This window comes from Balaenoptera physalus, assembly GCF_965194825.1.
Source record: "Balaenoptera physalus genome assembly, chromosome: 12".
NCBI classification, from domain to species: Eukaryota; Metazoa; Chordata; class Mammalia; order Artiodactyla; family Balaenopteridae; genus Balaenoptera; species Balaenoptera physalus.
The window spans coordinates 61,105,327-61,125,609 of NC_138897.1; the positions used below are offsets into that span (position 1 = coordinate 61,105,327).

A 20,283-nucleotide genomic window follows, 5' to 3' on the forward strand; every position below is an offset into this window, starting at 1 on the left:
GGAGCAAAGAAAATGATGTTGTCTTTTTTTTAAAGAAGAAAATTCATAGTGATCTAACACTGAAAGCATTTTTGCTTTGATATTGTGTTATAATTAATTAAGCATATAAATTATATTCATTTATTCAAACAATATTTATTATATACATACTGTATGCCAGCCACCATGTAGGCACCGAGGTTACAGTAATGGATAAGAGGTAAAAATCTCTGCCTTTATGAGCTTACCTGCTATTAGAGACAATAATCAAATGAACAACTATAAGTCAAATGGTGATAAGTGCTCTGGAGGAAAATGAAGTAGGATAGGGAGGTAGAGAGTGCGGTGGACCAAAGGGAAGGGTTGCAGTTTTACAGATGGTAGGATGTCCTTCAGTGGGATGTTTTGAGTAGAGACTAGAGGAAGTGAGAGAGAGCAATGGTAAAAACCTGGGGGAGAATTTTTTAGGCAGATTTGAGACCTTATGAAGTTTCTGGGTTTTTTTCTCCAGAGGATTTATTTAATGTAGATGCTTCCAAGCTGGAATCATTAGCAGCAAAAAACAGAGCATTGAATGAACAGATTGCAAGATTGGAACAAGAAAGAGAAAAAGAACCGGTTAGTAAACATGCTTATCTTCAACAGGCTTATACACTTACTTATACTCTTGGGTCTCCTTGGACAACACCAGCTGTTTCTTTATCTATTTTTTTAAAAAATACATTAACAAAATAAGCTTGTTAAAAGTTAATTTTTTTTACATAGGACAGAACTCCTAATGAAAACGTGTTTGGTATCCCTAGAGTTTTGTTTTCCCTTGTGATCTATCAGTCTTGGACTAATAGTGTTCAGAATATGATGAAAGAGTCTTACCTATTTACATAAGACCAAAAAGATCTTTAGAACAAGGTCCGCATGTTACATACCTCTAGGGAGCACTACTTACAAGAGGCCCTGAGTTTTGTAGTTAGTGGAAAGAGAATGGTAATAAATGGGTTTATATAATATATTGTATCCAGAGGGCTTTCTAAAAGCTAAATGATAATATCCAGATATCTAATTTTATTTTGTGTTTTATATTACGGAAGCCCCTAGACTGTTCTGTAAAATAACAGATTTTAAATGTTTGTTCTTTTTCATTCTGGCCCTGGACTTTTTCTGTCCCAAACTGACTTCCGAAAAGTACGTACATCTTCTTGATTAGGTAATAACAGTAAGCTACCATTTTAGTTCTTTTGACTCCCTCTAAAAGTGAAAAGGAAACTAATTTACCTTTCTTTAAGATGAATTTAAATAATATTGCTTTAACTTTTAAGTAACGTTTGGCATCATTATTGACGAGAATAACTAATCGCACTTTCTCTTCTTTTAAAGAATCGCCTAGAGTCATTGAGAAAACTGAAAGCTTCCTTACAAGCAGATGTTCAAAAATATCAGGCATACATGAGCAATTTGGAGTCCCATTCAGCCATTCTTGACCAGAAATTGAATGGCCTCGATGAGGAAATTTCTAGAGTAGGTAAGCACAACTAATGCTGAAAGAGGTCATTCAGACTGGGATGGGGACCTGTGTGGGACTTATCACATGTAGAGACAGCTTTGTCATCTGTATCTTTTTGCCTCTAATGGTAATGTATCAGGCAACCAAGTTTTTAGTGACTTACGTATTAGTTTTCTGAGGCTGCTGTAACGAAATACCACAAACTTGGTGGCTTAAAACAATGGAAATTTATTCACTCACAGAAGGCTAGAGGTTGGAAATCCGGCAGGGCCACACTTCCTCCCAGGACTCTGTGGGAGAATCCATTCCTTGCTTCTTCCAGCTTCTGGTATCTGATGACATTCCTGAGATTGTGGCCCTGTCACTCCAGTCTCTGCCTCCATCCTCACATTGCCTTCTGTGTGTGTGTGTCTCTCTCTCTTCTGCCTATGTTAATTTCTCTCTGCCTTTATCTTTTAAGGACATTTATGATGGCATTTAGGGCCCACCTCGATAATCCAGGGTAATCTCCTCATCTCAAAATACTTAATCATATCTGTGAAGACCCCTTTACTAAATATGGTAATGTTTACAAATTCCAGGGATTAGGACTTCCTATCTTTGGGTGGTCATTATTCAACCTACTACACCTTCTAACATTTTTTCAGACACCTGGCTTTTTAAAGCCAAGAGGGACCTTATCTAAGAACACAAGCTGCCTGAATATAAATGTATCTTCTATTCCACCTTGTAATTAATAAGCCAGATTTTTAAATCTCTGCTGGCCTCAGTCTGCTATATTTTCCTTATCCTCTATCACCAGCTCCTAAGCTACTCAACAGCTTAAGCTGATTGAAAATAAGATGGAAAGATGCTAGTACTATAAAAGCCCAACTAAAAAAAGCATGTTTATATCTGGTATGCTCCTAACCTTGTTTTCATAAACACATATGGATCTTAATCATAAAACCTTGAAAATACTGTGACACATGAATTGATTGATGCTTCTATGGTGCCAAAAGGAGATCGAAGAAAGATATCTACACATCACAGAGCCATTGGCTGGCAGTTTACAAAATTAATAAATAACTATATGGACCTACTATACTATTTTCCCAGGCCTCTGCCTGCTTCAGTTTTATTCATTTAGGGTTTTATAGGCTGTGTTTGTGTCATGTAGGATTTATATAGATAGTCCTTAGGATATTTGATTTAGTTCTTAGTCTATGGAATATTGATCATCTGTCTAAAATCAAGAACAATAATTATCTGGAGTATTTGCTAAATTGTTTTATTTTTTTCCAAATAAGTCTGATCACATATATTAGCTTTGCTGTAAACCAGCTCTTTAAATAGTTTAAACTTGACCACTAATGTTTGTTCTCCATGACGACAAGGAGCCATAAACTAATTTTTTATTATAGCAATGTTTGTAATGCAATTAGATCAATACTTTATAATATTAATAATTTATCTTCCTTATTGGTATTTAATCTAGAGAATTTTTATCCTTCCCACTTTTCTTGTGAGACTTTTTTCCCAGTAATTGCAAACTGGGTAGGAGAGAGAGAAATACTTCAGCAGTCATTTGCCATTGCACAGTGATTTAGTTTGAGACAGCAATTTGATAACTGATAACCTAAAATATTTTATTCTGAATTTTTTTAACTTTCTTGATTATTTAAAGTCATTCATGGCCAAGAGTGTGAATGAGACATATATAACTCTATAGATATTGCATATTGTGGATTTTTTGTGCCAATTCCTGTAATAAATGAAGTTTTACTTAAACCAACCATTTAATTCATTTTGAGCTCAGGTGTGGAGCTTCCCAACTACAGTACTACAATACGACTGAGTTATAACAAAGCCAAGATTTTGATCCTCTCAGCCCTCAGGATGATTTCCATGACCCCTTTGGTCATGAGCATCCTCATCCATTTATCCCAGCCTGCTTAAAAATACTGTCATATTTTTTATAAGCTATGAGTCATAAAATGTTGGCATCACTGTTCTATAGAACACAAAATATTTTAAATTTGATAACTTTTCTTCCCCTTTCATGATCATTTGCTGTTTGTATGCACCATCTTGTCTTGGTACAATATCATCGTTCATGATTACAAATTTTGGTAAAGCAAGAACCTAACCACTATGGTTGCTTAATATCTTATGAAACCACTGAAAATATCAGTGAAATAAGAATAAACTGATATATGTTTATTTAAATATTTTTTGTTTGTGAAGAACTTGTGGGTTTTCTGACTTTTTGCAGAGAATCATGTCGGAGTATTAAAAGCATTTTAACTGAACAACAGCAGACTTCTGTTAAGTCTAACAATTCTTAATCATAATCATTATGTGTGGGGGTCAACTCTATTAAATAACGGCATCACTTTATTTGTAGGAATTGAAGGAACTTAACAAATTTTTTCTTTTTCAATGCAGAACTAGAATGTGAAACAATGAAACAGGAGAATTCTCGACTACAGAATATTGTTGATAACCAGAAGTACTCAGTTGCAGATATTGAGAGAATAAATCATGAAAGAAATGAATTGCAGCAGACCATTAATAAATTAACCAAGGACCTGGAGGCTGAACAACAGCAGTTGTGGAATGAGGAACTGAAATATGCCCGAGGCAAAGAGGCGGTATGTCATACCATTCCCAGAGTGGCACCTCATTCAAACTTAATGTTTGTAAAAGTCTATCCCAGTTAAGAACAACTGAGTGGGTAGAATAAATTGGCTAAAAAGGTAAAATTTTTCAGCATTGACATTTTAGTAAAAACACGCTCATCCCTTTATGTCAATTCAGTAACAGCCCAATTTCTCTGTCGTTTTTAAGGTAGCCTGTGTTTTCCAATAATGAACCAAGAAGTGAGCAAAAATGTCTCTAAGGCCATGAAAATAATTTTCATAAATCCCAAGCCTTTTATTCCAGAAATGGATATGAGTCACTTCTTCATTTACCTCCTCACTACTTAAACATTTATTTAACATCTGCTGTGTGCCACTTACCATGCTGGGTGTAGAGGGGAGATAAAAAGACATAGAAGCTTAAGAAACTTCCATTCTAGTAAATATTTTTCTACCATGAGATCAGACCTCCAATAGATGTTTGCACAGTGTACTGAGGGAGCATATAGTACACCTAACCAAGATTTTGGTGTGCATGGTGTGGGGAGATGGATGGAGGTAGATTTTAGAAAGGCTTCCTTGAAGATGTACACCTGAACTGAATTGGGAAGTGTAAGGGAGAGTTAACATGGCAAGGCTAGGGGAGCCAGCAAACAAAGAAGTCTGTGGGAAAGCTCAGGGAGAAAATAGCATGGTGCACTCTGGTACCCTAAGGTTTTCGTATGGCTGGAGCTTAATAGCAAGGGATGGGAGCATGTGCAAAAGATGAGACTCGAGGATAAGCAGAGACCAAGTGGTGAAGATCCTTTTCACGTTTAGAAGTTTGAACTTTATCCTGAAAGCTCCAGGAAGCCTTTAAAATTTTTAAACAGATAAGATCACATTTCAGAAAGATCTTATTTTTGGTAATGAGAAAAATGGGTAGAAGGGAGCAAACCAGTCAGATGAGGATCTGTGGCAGTAAGGTGGTAGAAATAAGAAGCTGAATTGTAGGTAATGCTATTGGAGTTTCATCTGTGCTCCCTCATACTTCTGACCTGGTAATCTCTGTCCCCGTGTATTAAGGAGAAAAATATACATTTATAAGAAATAGGCTGTGGTGTTGTTCCCAAGTCTTTGAACCTAGAATTTGGTAAACCTGTGTTAGCCCTGGATTTGCCTCCACATGTTTCTGTGACCTCAGCGTGTCCTCTGACTTCTCATAGCCTCAGTTTCCTTATTTATAAAATAAAGTGTGGTTAGACTAGGTCGGGAACCTGAAATGTCACTTCAACAGTTATTAATATATCTTCTCTCTCAAGCACTGTGTGGGAAAGGGGAAGTTACGAGTCTCTGGACTTAAGCAAACTCTGTTTAACTAGCTAAATCTAGCTGTATGAATGCTATGTTTGATTTGGAGGATCAGGCTGAAAGGAGAAAGTTATCTGGGTAAGCAGTGGCCTATGAGGGGCAAGAGTAGGGCCATGGACAGTGAGAAGAAAGCCTTAGGGTACTGAGTAGGAGAGATAATAAAGAATGGTAGCAGAATGCAAAAGGCCAACATAAACATTCCAGCCGTTACCTTTATTTCTAGACTGATTTTTATTCCACATGCCACCTCTGACTGGTAGTGTCCTTCAGGAGCTCTTTGTTGAGATAGACATTGAGGCTGCATCTAAACTCATCAGGAAAGAGTGTGATGAGTTTTCACTGTCTGAATTAGCTGTGGGAAGGAGAAATGTGCCACATGTTTGCTCTCCCTGCAGTTAGGCGTGATAAAGTGCATGGGCTTGAGAAAGATGTTTTATTACAGAAATAAAATCCTAGTGAAAAAGAGAAGAAACTATCCCTGGGATCATTTACTGTAAAGACAAATAGACCTACATACTTTAGTTGTCCCTAGAGAGCTACTATAGTAGTTGAAATGATTTCCTGATTTATTAGTAAGGAATCTTAAATTTAACATATAAGTACTATTGCTTTTGAGAGCTGATAAATTTCTGGAAATTGCAAATTATTTAATCGGATTCCAATAGGTACTTTTGCCATTTCATTCTTTCAAAGTATTCAATTTTATGGGTGGATAACAGCAATGAGAAACTAAGTATGTATTAAATGGAGGAAGCAGTATGAAAATAAATTGCCTAGACTCTGCAAATTCATTTATTTAATCAAAAACTAGGTACTGTATGCCAAATACTGTTCTAGGTGTTGGGGATGCAACTGCTTTCATGGAGCATACTTTCAAGTAATGGAGATGAATAAATAAATAATATATGTCAAGTAGTAATAAGTGCTATGAAGAGGAGTAAAGTAAGAGGGTAGAGAAATTGAGGGTGTTATATTAGAGGGAAAGCCTTTCTGATGATGTAATTTGAACAGAGCCCTGAACAAAGGGAAGGAGACCAGGAAACGTGGAACATATTAGTAAAATATTTTTATCAAAACAGTTGAAATAATATTTTGAGACTTAAGTGACTACATTTCTCTAATTTTGGATAAATGAAATATTTTGTACATTGACAAAACTAAGTTTGTTTTCGTTTCATAATTTCTCTGGTACTTTAAAAAGTAAATTTTAATTAATACCTGAACATGGACTTTTATTCCAAACTCTGTCAGATAAATGGAGGAACAGTAGTATATTACTTACTAATTAATTATGGTGTTAAAACTATCCTACAATTTAATGTGAAAAAAATCTTTCATTCTTTATATTTTAAAACTGCCATTCTTACTACTAAAAATACTAAATTATAAACTACTAAAAAAATAAATTATAAACTACTATAAAAATACTAAATTATAAACTACTAAAAAACACATAATTTTGTGTAAAACTTCCAAAAAATGCCAATTGTAAACCATATGGAATGGGGCTCTGGGTTTTTTTAATGTTTGTTTTTGTGTTCTCTTCTTACAGATTGAAACGCAATTAGCAGAGTATCATAAGTTGGCTAGAAAATTAAAACTTATCCCTAAGGGTGCTGAAAATTCCAAAGGTTATGACTTTGAAATTAAGTTTAATCCTGAAGCTGGTGCCAACTGCCTTGTCAAATACAGAGCTCAAGTTTATGTATGTAATCGTGAGTACTTCTCAAGGTTTTTAAATGATATGGTTGATGTCTGGTTCATAATATTTATAAGTAAGAGTTTAAACTTTAGCATGTCCATAACTCAGGACTGAACATAGAAATACAGCACTGAAACTTTTTATCTTCTTTCCTCTTGGTAGTAGACATCTGCTCTCTATTGTACCTTACTCTCCAAATTATAAAGCCTTGTCTTCCTCTCTACATACTTTACCTATTCAACTATCCAATAAAAGATATGATTACATGTAAAGTAGACACCAGGATTATAAAGACAAAAATGACCTGATACTTGCTGTCAAGTTGCTACTAGTCCCCTCAGGGGAGAAAGACATAAAAATAAATGCTATATACGTGCTTTATTAGAAGCCTTTACAAGGTATGGTAACAAGATCAGTTCTCAGAATTGAGAGAAAAGTCCCCACAGAGTTGGTGAACCTGGAATGAAATCTTCAAAGATGAGATGTTTATGAGGGTGGTCTGTGGAAAAGTTTCAGGCACAAGGACACACATGAAGGCATGAGATATAATAGAGCACTAAGTAACACCGAGAGTCAATAATGAGAAAACTGCACATAATTTTCGAATATGGTCAAAGGTGTAATTTGGGGAAGAAAAATTTTAATTTCAACTTCTCAATTATTCACAGATTTTAGTATTTTAGTGGCCCCCCAAAATATGTCAGTTTTCAAAATAGTTTTTAATAGAAGCATGCCAATCAAAGTCTAAAGCCATACATTTTTTTTCCCCTTAGAATCACTCATTTATCCCATAAATTATTTATTGATTACATACTACGTTCCATACCCGCTAGATGCTGGAGATAAAATACCCAGAAAGAGGAATTTGCTGGCAGTCTAGTGGTTAGGACTTGGCACTTTTACTGCTGGGCCCAGGTTCAGTCCCTGGTCAGGGAACTAAGATCCCACAAGCTGTGCAGCGTGGCCAAAAAAAAAAAAAAAAAAAATACCTAGAAAGATACAGTTCCTACTTTCCCAGATTACAGTTCGTTGGTGGACAGACTTTGATTAAATAAAGCTAAACTCATTTTTAATAGAAAAAATGCATCCAGTAAACATTTAATCTTTTACTGTATTGTTTCTCAAGCAATAGCTAGGTAGGTAGATAGATAGGCAGGCAGGCAGATAGAGTTTACTCACCTCTATTTTGAGTAGTTTTTCATGCTAGTTCAAGAAAACAATTTCCTGAATTAAATTGCTGTAAAAAAGATTACCTGGTTCAAAAAGAATGCACATGCTCAGAAAAGAGGGAAATGTTTTTTTTTTTTGCTCCCTGGAAATAGTTTTACATAATAATAGGACAATAAAAATAGAAATAGCATCAAGAAGATGCAGTCCCAACTGTTATAAGTAGTATTTGGAGAAAAGTTCTTAAAGAGATTGAAGAGGCAATTGCATCTTTAAAAAAAGAACAGCCAAAATTAAAACTCAGCAGTGACTTCAAAAGACCTACTGAAAACATAGTAATGTACAGGGTTTTCTTTTGGAGTGATGAAATTGTTGTAGAATGGGAGTACATTGTGAATGTACTAAATGCCACTGAGTTGTGCACTTTAAAAGAGTTAATTTTATGTTAAATTAATATTTTAACTTAATTATTTCAGTTTAACCATTATAAAATGTGAGTTTCATCTCAATAAAAAAAAGGGGAAAGAATGAAATACTGTGTTCAAACAAAATCAGTAGAATAGAGGATAAATATAAGAAATGCAGGCAGATAAGAGCTTGTTGGTGTACACGTGGAGATGCAGGGAGAGTGGCATGCCCAGAGAGCATAGAAGTGCTGCACCTCTTCCTACATACCTTGCCCTATGCATCTCTTCCATCTGGCTGTCCCTGAGTTATATCTGGACACCCACCTTGCATTATTCACGGATCAACCCACCCCAGATCTCTCATAGTAGTATGTTGTTGGGGAGGGGGAAGTTTCCCTCTCCCAGGCAGTTTTGGCAAGCGAGCCTGGAGAAATCACCAGCTGGAAAACTGCTGCCACGGAGAGATCCTGGGACATCTGCCAAAGCAGGCAGAAAGTAAGATTTCTTGCCATGTCAGCCTCCAGGGTCTCTGACTGCAGGATCTGGTGGAAGGGAAAGTGGTAAGAGTCCCTTTTCTCTCAGTTTTGTTATAAGTCCTGCCATAAGAACTCAAGAAGGGTAGAGGGGGAATTTCCCTCTCCCTGACAGTGTCGAGATCTTCCTCGTTCCCTTTGTAGCCTCAGTCCTACATTGTGTGGCTTATTCAACCAGTCCTTGCTGATGGACGTTTGCCATGTTTCAAGTCTTCTGCTATTACAACAGAGTTAGAATGAGGAGCAAAAAAATAAAGAAGAGGGACTTACCTGGCAGTCCAGTGGTTAAGACTCCATACTTCCACTGCAGGGGGCACGGGTTCAATCCAGGGAACTAAGATCCCGCATGCCATGTGGCACGGCCAAAAGAATAAATAAGTAAAAATAAAGAAGAAATATAAGCAGATAATTGTAAGACTAAATAATTGAAAAGGATTAAAAGAAAAATGATGCATCTAGAGAGCATAGCTTAAAAATAAAACCTACATATAAGTTGTTTTCAAGTGTACTTGAATTAAACTGTGTACTTACAGAGTGTTTAAATAATGGCAGTGAATTTCCAGAGTAGAGAAGCAAATCTAGAATTTTGCAATTATTCAAAACCAAAAGCAAGTTACATTCTATAGTTATAGAAATTGCATTAAAAATTTTTTTGTTTTATTTTCTTACTGATGGTGTATTAGATTAAAGATACCATGGCTTCACTTTTTTTCTCCAAAAGATGCCTCATGAGAGAAATTTTGTAATTACATATGTCATATGTAACCCGCATTCCTATGTATTTTATAGGTACCGCTCAAAGAACTCTTGAACCAAACTGAAGAAGAAATTAATAAAGCTCTAAATAAGAAGATGGGGTTAGAGGATACTTTAGAACAAGTAAGTAATGAAACAGAGTCATTATAAACAAACATAACATTTTGTGTTTTCTGATTGCTGAGGAATGAATTTTTAATAAAATATTATGAAAAATGAGAGTCAGGTATACCCTTGACCTAGAAACACTTGAAGTAACTTTTTAAGTTACTTAAACATTCTAAGCTTCACATATCATTGATGATGAAGTGATATGAAACTGAGTAAAGCTCGCTTTTTTTCTAACAGAGAATTGCCTCCTTTAACTTAAAATAATTTAGTAATATTCCTTTTTATAGTAAAAGGGAATTGAGGAGGTTACCTTAAAAGTAAGTATGTTATCATTTGCGCTTAGAAGCTAACTCTGATACATTAAGAGACTTCCATTTATCATATTTTTCAGGACCATAGAATTCAGGGAGATTCAACTTTAAATGCCTATAAAAGTCTATTTCCAAAAGTAGTTTCAGAAAATTCCTGCTTCTGAGATACTTGCAACATAATATCACCAATATACCTGAGAAAGAATACTATTATATTCAATAACCTTTAGATAAACATTGTTATAGTTGATTAAGAAAAGTTAAAAAAATCTTCTCAAATGCAAACAAAAGGTATTATTTGTATAACACCAAACAGTTAAAGGAAACCCCTAGCTAATTCAACTTTTCGAGAACTATTGTGTTCTGGCTAACAGATTTCAAGATATAAAAGAAATCCTGTCTTTTTTGAGAATAGAAACGTTTATTTTCTCTCATCTGGAAATAAAATCTATGCGTTTCACAGATAACTTTTAAAATAATTTTGTATTAGAAAGAATTTTTTCACATCTCCCACAAAAAGAAAATGTTGTTAGATAAGTGAAGAGTTTCATGATACTATTGTCACTATAATTTGGGGTTTCTACAAATCAGTGCATTTTGTAACATCACAGTATGGAAAGAAGATAGGAATTCAGACTGCTTTAACAGGTGTTCCCCAGGGGTGATGGTTATTTGAGGTAAAGTCTTCCTTTAGCCTGCTTCAGTTCAATTTCTCTCTGGTTAGAATGGGCAATAAACCTGAAGACTCTGAAAAAGGTGTGAATTTCAAGCAATAGGAACCTCTTGACTGAAACATATTTTCAACTGACTTGAAACTTTTTTATTTTTTATTGATTTTTTTATTTTTTGGCTGCATTGGGTCTTCGTTGCTGCGCGCGGGCTCTCTCTAGTTGTGGCGAGCAGGGGCTACTCTTCGTTGCAGTGCACGGGCTTCTCATTGAGGTGGCTTCTCTTGTTGAGGAGCACAGGCTCTAGGCACATGGGCTCAGTAGTTGTGGCACATGGGCTCTAGGTGCATGGGCTTCAGTAGTTGTGGCACGTGGGCTCAGTAGTTGTGACTCGTGGGCTCTAGAGCACGGGCTCAGTAGTTGTGGCACACAGGCTTAGTTGCTCCACGGCATATGGGATCTTCCCAGACCAGGGATCCAGGGATCGAACCCGTGTCCCCTGCATTGGCAGGTGGATTCTTTTTTTAAAGTAATTTAGCCTTGTATGGCTTCCCCTTTTCTTTTTTTTTTTTTTAATGTATTTTTAAATTATTTTTGGCTGCGTTGGGTCTTCGTTGCTGCATGCGGGCTTTCTCTAGTTGCGGCGAGTGGGGGCTACTCTTAGTTGCAGTGTGCGGGCTTCTCATTGCGGTGGCTTCTCTTGTTGCGGAGCACGGGTTCTAGGTGCATGGGCTTCGGTAGTTGTGGCACGTGGGCTCAGTAGTTGTGGCACATGGGCTTAGTTGCTCCGCGGCATGTGGGATCTTCCTGGACCGGGGCTCAAAACCGTGGCCCTTGCATTGGCAGGTGGATTCTTAACCACTGCACCACCAGGGAAGCCCCAACAGGTGGATTCTTAAACACTGCGCCACCAGGGAAGTCCCTGACTTGAAACTTTTTAAAGGCTATAGGCAGGAAAATTTGGGCAGGGTGGGAAGGCGATTATGAAATGCCTACAATAGGCTAGGCTCCATATTAATGTTCCAAAGATAAATATAACTAAAGTTTATATGAAATATAAAACCCATTTGGAGACGAAGACCAATATATGCAATTATGCTAATCAGAGTTGCATTTTTTTTTTTTGCAAAACTCCTTTGGGCATAGAAAAAAAATGACTTCCTAGAGGGGAACTGAAATTAAGAGGTTAAACCATAGTATTAGAGTAGAAAATGAAGAAGGGGACAGGTTTAAGAAATGTTAAGGAGATAGGACCCAAGCATTTCGTGGCCGAATGAAAGCTAGGAGAGGGGACTTCCCTGGCGGTCCAGCGGTTAAGACTCTGCGCTTCCACTGCAAGGGGCGCAAGTTCGACCCCTGGTCAGGGAACTAACATCCCATATGCCGTGCAGCCAGGCCAAAAAGTTTTTTTTAAAAAATGAAAGCTAGGAGAGAAAGAAGGATCAACAGTGACTTCCATTTTTCTGGGGTGGGCAACCTAGAGGAGGAAAACCTAGTGCTGGGAGTAGCCGGGACAGCTTGGGAGATGAGCTTGCTGTCCATTGGCCGCAGAAAACCAAAAGGAAGTTGAAGTAATGGATTCAGAACATAAAAGAGATATTGGGTCTGAAAGTACAGATTTTAGGGTCTCTAGTATATATGTGATTGTTGAAGCCAGGGATGTGGGTGATATTTCTTAGGGAGAATTGTAGAAGAAAATGGCAAAGAATTGGCCAAAGAAGGAAATTGTAGGAAAAGCACTTAGAAGAAGTAGACAGAATAGTTGAAGAATAATCAGAAGAGGATATGCTATAAAAGGCAAAGTAGGGAAGACTTTTCAAGAAAGGAGTGATCCTAACTAATCTCTTTGTGGTAAATATTTCCCAGTATATACATATATCAAATCATCTTGCTGTACATCTTAAACCTATGCAATGTTATACATCAATTATATCTCAATAAAACTGGAAAAAAAGGGAGTGATCAGTGACGTCATATGCTTGAGACTAAAAACTAAAACTATTTTTTTAATTTGACAAGTAGTTTAACCAAGTTAAGATGGCATAAGGTAAAATAGCATTTGAAATAGTAAAGGTTAAACAGAAATTAATAGATTAAAATAACAAAACTAATCAATCTGATAAGTACTTTAAAATAATTGCCAAAACCATTCAAGAAAAAGCAGGAAAAAAGAAAATGAGAAATGGATACACTGTAAATACGGAGGGAATTTATAAGGCTAGTGTAACCCTCATACCGCAACCTAACGAAGATTATCACAAAAGAAGAAAATTAAACCAATCATACTTATGAATAAAGTGTAAAGTTTAAATTAAATATTAGCAATTGAAATTTGTTTAGCAAACTTTTTTAAGAGTCTGCTATACATGCCTGTACTGTAATCAGTGTTGGTGATATAATATCTGCCTTTGTGAATTCTTATTTTGTGTGGAAAGGTGGACATGAAAACAATCACTTTCATCATAATACTTTTGGAGTGTAAATACAGCATGCTGTGGATTCTTATAATACACCAAAGATAAGCACAAGGTTCTTTCTGAAGGAAGTGGTAGGTGAGCTGAGAGATGAATAACCAGAAGGAGTTGGCCAGTGGATACGTGAAAGGATACACACACATCCCTGCTGCTGAAGGCCCAGAGACCAAAGAGCATGGCATGTTAAAGAATTACCATGAAAAAAAAAAAAGAATTACCATGAGTTTAAGTATCAATAGGATAGAGGAGAAGCCTGGAGAAACAAAAACCTAATTCTGAAGAGACTTACTTGTTCTTGCTTACTGGTTGAATTTTTATTCTATAGGTAGCAGGAACCATTGAAGGTTTTTAAGCAAGGGAATAAAAGCTGCGTATCTTAGTAAGCTCACAGTGTTGACATTTTGAAGAACAGGTTAGGGGTACATGAGACTAGAGACACACAATTAAGAGATCTAACAGTATCCTGAGCCATAAGGATTCAAACCAAGGCTATTGCAGTGAGGATGGAGAAAAGAGATTTAAAGATTGAAACAACAGGGAATTCCCTGGTGGTCCAGTGGTTAGGACTACTCACTCTCACTGCTGAGGGCCCGGGATTCGATCCCTGGTCGGAGAACTAAAAATCCCACAAGCTGCACAGCGCAGCCAAAAAAAAATAGAAACAGCGTAATTTAGTGGTCCACTGGATGTGAAGATTAAGGAAGAGTGAGAAATTAAGAATGTCCAGGTGTCCAGCTTTGGTATATGGTATTAAAGAAAAATTATTTATGACATTTGTTGGTGGTGGTAAGGCAGACTTTATTCAAGGGGGCTATTACAGTGGGGTTTTGTAGTAGTCTAGGCTCATTCCAAATACAACAAAGAAAAGTGGGAATTTACAGCCAAGGAGCAGAGTGGGGATCAGTGGATGGAAAATTACTGAGAGGAAATATCAGGGTAAGGGGGTATTCTGGCTAAACCAACCTAACAGGTTTCTTGCTGAAGGCGGGCCAAGGTGATCAGCCATCACCTGGGGCGTGGTAGAGGATGAGGAACCTGATCAGTTATTCGGGATGGGAGATTCTGGTTAAAGTGACTTAGCAGGATTCTTGCTTAAAATTGGATAATACAGAGACAAACATGAAAGCCCGAAAGTCAGCCTAACTGAGAAGAGAGTTCAGAAGATCCTGAGTAGTTTGGTCAAAGAGAGATTCTTTGTCAGTGGTGATGTCCTAAAACCTTGATAAAGAATACAAAGAAGGTTGTAGAACAGAGAATTTCAGGCTGGGATATGCTGTTTCAGGTCTCTGGGACATCAAAGTAGAGAATGTCCAGTAAGCAGTGGGGTTTGGAAATAATATAGATAAAGATAGATATTTTTAGCATGCATGTAATTACAGCCAGGAGATTCCCCAGGTGTGAGAATGAGAGAGAGCACTCCTAAGTGAGCAAATGAGAATACAGCCAAGGTGAGAATACTAGGAGAACATCCACATCCAGAGTACAAGCAGAGAAAGAGAAATCTGTAAGAAATAATTAGAAGGACCTCCCAAGACTTAAAGAGGAAACCAGGAGTTTCCATGGTCTTAGAAACCAAGGAAGAAGGTTTCAGTAGGGAGTGATCAGTAACTAAAAATGTTACTCAGATTAAGTCTGAAAGGTGCGTGCTGGCTTTAGCCATAAAGATGTTCCTCATGACATTTGCAAGAGCAACTTCATGAACCAGAAGAGCCAGAAAGCATATTACTGGTGGAGTTTGAATGGTAAAAGAGGAAGATACTATAATCCGAAAAGATAATTCTTCAGGGACTACTACAAATCTATTGCAAATGTTTGAATCTAAGGAAGGGAGATGGAACAGTAGCTGGAAAGTGGTGTGTGGGAAAGATTTTTGGTTTTTTGTGTGTAGTTTGTTTGTTTGTTTGTTTATGGGAGGGGTTTGTTTGGTTTTAACGAGGAGGGAGAGAGTTCATGGAAAGAGGGTAAAGTTTAAAAAATTAGGAACGAAAGGCATTGATGGATTTGAGTCTGGTTGTGAAGAAATAAAAAGGCATGAGATCCAGAGAAGAGCTGGAGGGGTTACTTCTCTTCATGAAGAAAATGTGTGCCCTGCATCCTGAAACTGACTGGAAGGAAGAAGGAATGGTCTCATGCTGGTTGGTTGGTTGATTGGAGGCAGTCCTAGTGGCTTCTGTCATCTCAATTATAGAAGAAAAAAATCATCTAATTAATTAATGGTATCTTCTTTGCTTATAAGCAACTTGAGAGCTAAGAAAGAAGGGAGGGAGGGAAAGAGGGAAGGAAATTTGGAAGGAGAGGAAGGGAAGAAGGAAGGGAGGGAGGGAGGAAGCCAAATCTTAATAGGTCTTAGGGATTGCAGAATTATTGGTGATTGTTATTTTCTTTAATGCTTCCCCTGTTTACCACAGTGGAAATGTGTACTTTTGTAGTCGGGAAAAAAAATGTTCAGTTAATTGATGTAACTTTAGTAAAGCTGACATGGAAAGTAGAGCTGCTCAGATAAAAGTAAACACATTTGATCAACCAGGAGGGCCTAGTGGAAGTTCTGATTATTTGGGTGTTGATTGGTCTTATTGCAGATGAGTATAATGAAACAGTTTGTTCACTTCAGAAGTAGCATATCTTTAGACTGGAAGCAAAGTTTATAGCTTCAGTAGCTCTGGTCTTTAAAATGTGAAGGACAAGTGGTATAGAAAAAGACCTTGGAGTTAGTTTTGAGTTCTGGGCGTATGCTAATTGTGTGATCCTGAGTAAACAGCATTCTTTCCAACCCACTCTTCTCTTCTTGTAAATAAGAAAGGAATGTCCCTTACAAAGGACTTTGGATGACTGAATGAGAAGTACTATATGCAAGAAAAGAAAAGGGAAAAAAAAAGTACTATGTGCAGGTTTCTTTAATAAGTTTGGTCATTTTACCATCCTATCTTTTGCCAAATAACAGTAGTTTCACTAAATTTTTCCCAAAACGTATATTATTTTTTATTTTATGTATGTGTAGAATCATCCTTTTAAAGAAAGATGTCAACTATTTTCTGTTTCCTGTTGGAAGTATTATCATCTTGATCTAGCTGAAAAACATTCTCTATTAATTACCAATATCAACTGGTATCAGCACTTGTCAACAGGAAATGAACTTCAGAAACACTTTTTTCTTTTTTTTTTTAGAAGCACTTTTTTTTTTTCCCAGTTTTGGTTTCAGCAGATCTTAAAGCTCAAGCTTGAACAAGATTAAATGTAGTTACTTTATTACTCTTTGGAAGAATGCATTGACTATAACCAATTAGCAAATATTATCAAACAAAATCAATATAAATAGTTCTCTTTAACATCCCAGAAAGTGAACACACAAGTGAAAGCTAGATAACTAACTCAAGTAGATAAAATCTAAATAAAGTGAGACTTCAAAACTAGAGAGCAAAACAATTTATATTTATTAAGTTAATATAAGAATATTAATTATATGTAATACTTGTGTAATATATATGAGATCTTAAAAAGTACTCCCACAGCTACTAGTGGAAAAACAGATATTGGTATCTTTATTTTAGTGAGAATTAGGCCAGATTTTTTATTCCTAACTAATGCCCTACTATACCACTCTGCATTTAAATATTATGTATTAAAAAACATGTCTTCTTGAAATTAACTTCTCTTTGGGAAATAATAAATTTATAGGACAAATAAAAGGTAAGAGTCCACGAGAACTAGAAGAAATAACGTGGATCAGTTAGTTGATTGATAACATAAAAGTTTTATAACTTATTAAAATTTTTTTGATGTGTAGTTATGATTTCTCAACCAAAGTTTTATTCCTCAAGTTAAATACAATGATCACCGAAAGCAGGAGAAGTGTACGAACTCTGAAAGAAGAAGTTCAAAAGCTGGATGATCTTCACCAACAAAAAGTTAAGGTAAGAACTTTGCCAGTTTGTTTACATTATCCAAAGCCATGTCATGGTTGACGGACTAGGCATCTATTCTGACATCAAACTGAAATTTTTAAGCTATATCCTATAACTTGTCTTTAGTTTAATCTTCTCATCCAAAGTTTATTTTAAGGAGTTATTTTATTTTGTTTTTCTAAAGGACTTTTTTCTGGAATTCAGCTATTTTACCATAGAACATGTTCAGTATTCCATTAATATTTTATACTTGCATTTGTGACTCAGTATATTTCCTGTAGTACAGACTTGAAATTACTGCTAAATGAATTCTGTATAGGCCTATTGAAAAGGTCACATTTATGTTTATAGTATAAAATTTCCAAAAGACCATTTTAAAAGTCTCTTACATGTAAAGCAGTAAGCATCCTGCGAATACAAATGATGGTGCAACCTGATTTTTTTTAATGCTTTACATAAATTTTTTTAAATCCTCCCGGAGTGTGTAGAATGTGAATACTGAAAAAACTTAACCATGACTTTATCCTGATAGGAAGCTGAGGAAGAGGACAAAAAATGTGCCAATGAGCTGGAGTCCTTGGAGAAACACAAGCACCTGCTGGAGAGTGCAGTTAACGAGGGCCTCAGTGAAGCTATGAACGAGTTAGATGCTATTCAGCGGGAGTAAGTTCATCTCGCCAAGATTTGTAATGTTTATTTTCAGTTTAATTACTTAACATTTATATAAAACTAGGCCTAAGTTTATTTGCTTTAATTTATATTATAGAGCTATTTGGGGGAGAGGGAGTGATCAGTAGAACTTAAGCAGAACAGCTTGAGACCCTTGAGATACTTTCCCTAGATAAATACATTCTGCTACCGTTATAGCTATTGCCCCCCTATTATCTTTTCAGTCAGAAGAGGACTGAATAGTTAACCCATAGGCTCTATATTAATTTATATTAAAATACACTTTTTTTTTACGTGTTAAGGGGCCCTCAAAAAAACTACAAAATAATCTTTCTTTGAGGTTGGAAGTATAATCCTTAAAATCACACCTCTTTGTTACCTTATTTGTAGCCTAGGGACAGAAAACTCTGTTGAAGGTATCTTTGGCATATAGTCTTTGTTTTTAATTTAAATTTGAATGCCTAAGACTCCTATTTCCTCATTCATATGTATTTAAGGTCTTGTCCCTGATTAAGTTTACAATCCTTTTAGAGACTGAGGTAAACAATTTGCTCCCAAGCTTTGTATATTAAAGCATGAGGTTTTGGTGCTGTTTTTTTGCTGTTGCCTGCATGAGATCTTTGAAAATGTTTTTATTTCTGTTTTAATGATTGTGAACTGGACCTTTGTGAATGATACACAGGGCAAGCAACACCTATACCAGTCACAGCCTGGTTTTATTGAATATAAAAAGAAGTGAGCTAGCTAGAACTGATATATTAGGTTTTGTCCTAGACAATTCAAACAAGAGTTTTTCTCCTACAGATGCCAACTAGTTGTGCAGACCACAACTGAAGAAAGACGAAAAGTGGGAAATAACTTGCAGCGTCTTTTAGAGATGGTTGCTACACACGTAGGGTCTGTAGAGGTAAGTGTGTGAAGGTCTTTCCTACATTCTAAGAAAGCTTTTTAAAACTTTTATGTATTTCTGTTTTGTTTCTACAGAAATTAAATGATAAATTTTATTTCTATGGAAAATATGATCTAGTAAAAATTTATCAGAATTTTGTATAGTAGTGTGCATTCTGTAAAGTGATCTGTTTTACATAGGTTTACTCTACAACCCAGCAGTTCCACTCCTAGGTATCTACCCACCAAAAGGAATGAAAATATATGTCCATACAAAGACTTGTAGACAAATGTTCATAGCAACATTATTCATAATAGCCAAAAAGTGGAAACAACCCAAATATTTATTAACTGGTGAATGATATACCCATATATTGGAATATGACTCAGCAATAAAAGGAAAAAAGCACTTACGCATGCTACAACATGAACAAACGTCAAAAACATTATGCTCAGTGAAAGATGTGAAAGTCTCTACATATTTATGACTAACTAATATAAAATGTTCCGAAAAGGCAAACCCACAGAGGTGGAAAGTAGATTTGTGGTTGCCAGGAGCTGGGGTGGGAATAAGGGCAGATGGGCACAAAGATTGTGGTGAGGGTTGTGCAACTCTGTCACTTTATTAAGTTACTCTTCTTGTTGCTTAAGGTACAAGCCCAGCCCTTAATAAAAAATAATCTGTTTTATTTGCATAAACAACATACAATGGTACTTATTACATCAACAGTATATAATGATGTTGTGCCAAGCCATAGTCTACATTACTGAAAACATATTAGTACGTTTAAGATTTAATTATGGTTAAGATGAAAGAGCATGTGTTAATAACAAATATTTTTCCTGTTACAAAGCAAAATTCAAGTGAATAAATTTGAAGATCAAATTGGCTTTATTCAGTGATTCATGTGTCGGGCAGCAACCCATCTAGCAAATAGAAAGGAGCTCCAAGGAGTACAGAAAGGAAAAGGTTTTTAAAGGCAGAGGGGGAGTGGGACAAAGAAGACATAAATTTAAAAAGGATTATTTCAGGCAAGGTGGCAAGGTCACCTTCCTTTGTGGGACAAAGATTCTATTAGACAGATTACCTCACTGGTGCTGACCAGGAAATTCCAGAAGGACCAGTTAAGATTACAGTCCTGGGGTAGGTTGAAACTACAATTAGGTTAGGTATCGAGTCCTAGTTTGGTGACATGGACTTAGCATGAGTGACTCCATTTGGGGCCTGTTGTTTCTTTTTAACA

The 20,283-nt window shown here is 36.2% G+C and overlaps 1 protein-coding gene across 2 annotated transcripts in view; it reads left to right on the top strand.

Annotated features, from left to right (window-relative positions):
* The window catches only part of NDC80 (NDC80 kinetochore complex component), a 73,412-nt gene that overhangs the window by 39,733 nt on the left and 13,396 nt on the right, over nt 1-20,283 (top strand). For both annotated transcript variants that reach the window (XR_014252083.1, XM_082418693.1), the window contains exons 9-16: nt 491-597; nt 1,354-1,498; nt 3,908-4,113; nt 7,004-7,156; nt 10,050-10,139; nt 17,399-17,491; nt 18,015-18,145; nt 18,956-19,058. Coding sequence is in view for 1 of the 2 variants with exons in the window: in XM_082418693.1 (XP_082274819.1) it covers nt 491-597; nt 1,354-1,498; nt 3,908-4,113; nt 7,004-7,156; nt 10,050-10,139; nt 17,399-17,491; nt 18,015-18,145; nt 18,956-19,058 (1,028 nt within the window). In the remaining variant the exon portion in view is untranslated. The remainder of the gene's footprint in view (nt 1-490; nt 598-1,353; nt 1,499-3,907; nt 4,114-7,003; nt 7,157-10,049; nt 10,140-17,398; nt 17,492-18,014; nt 18,146-18,955; nt 19,059-20,283) is intronic.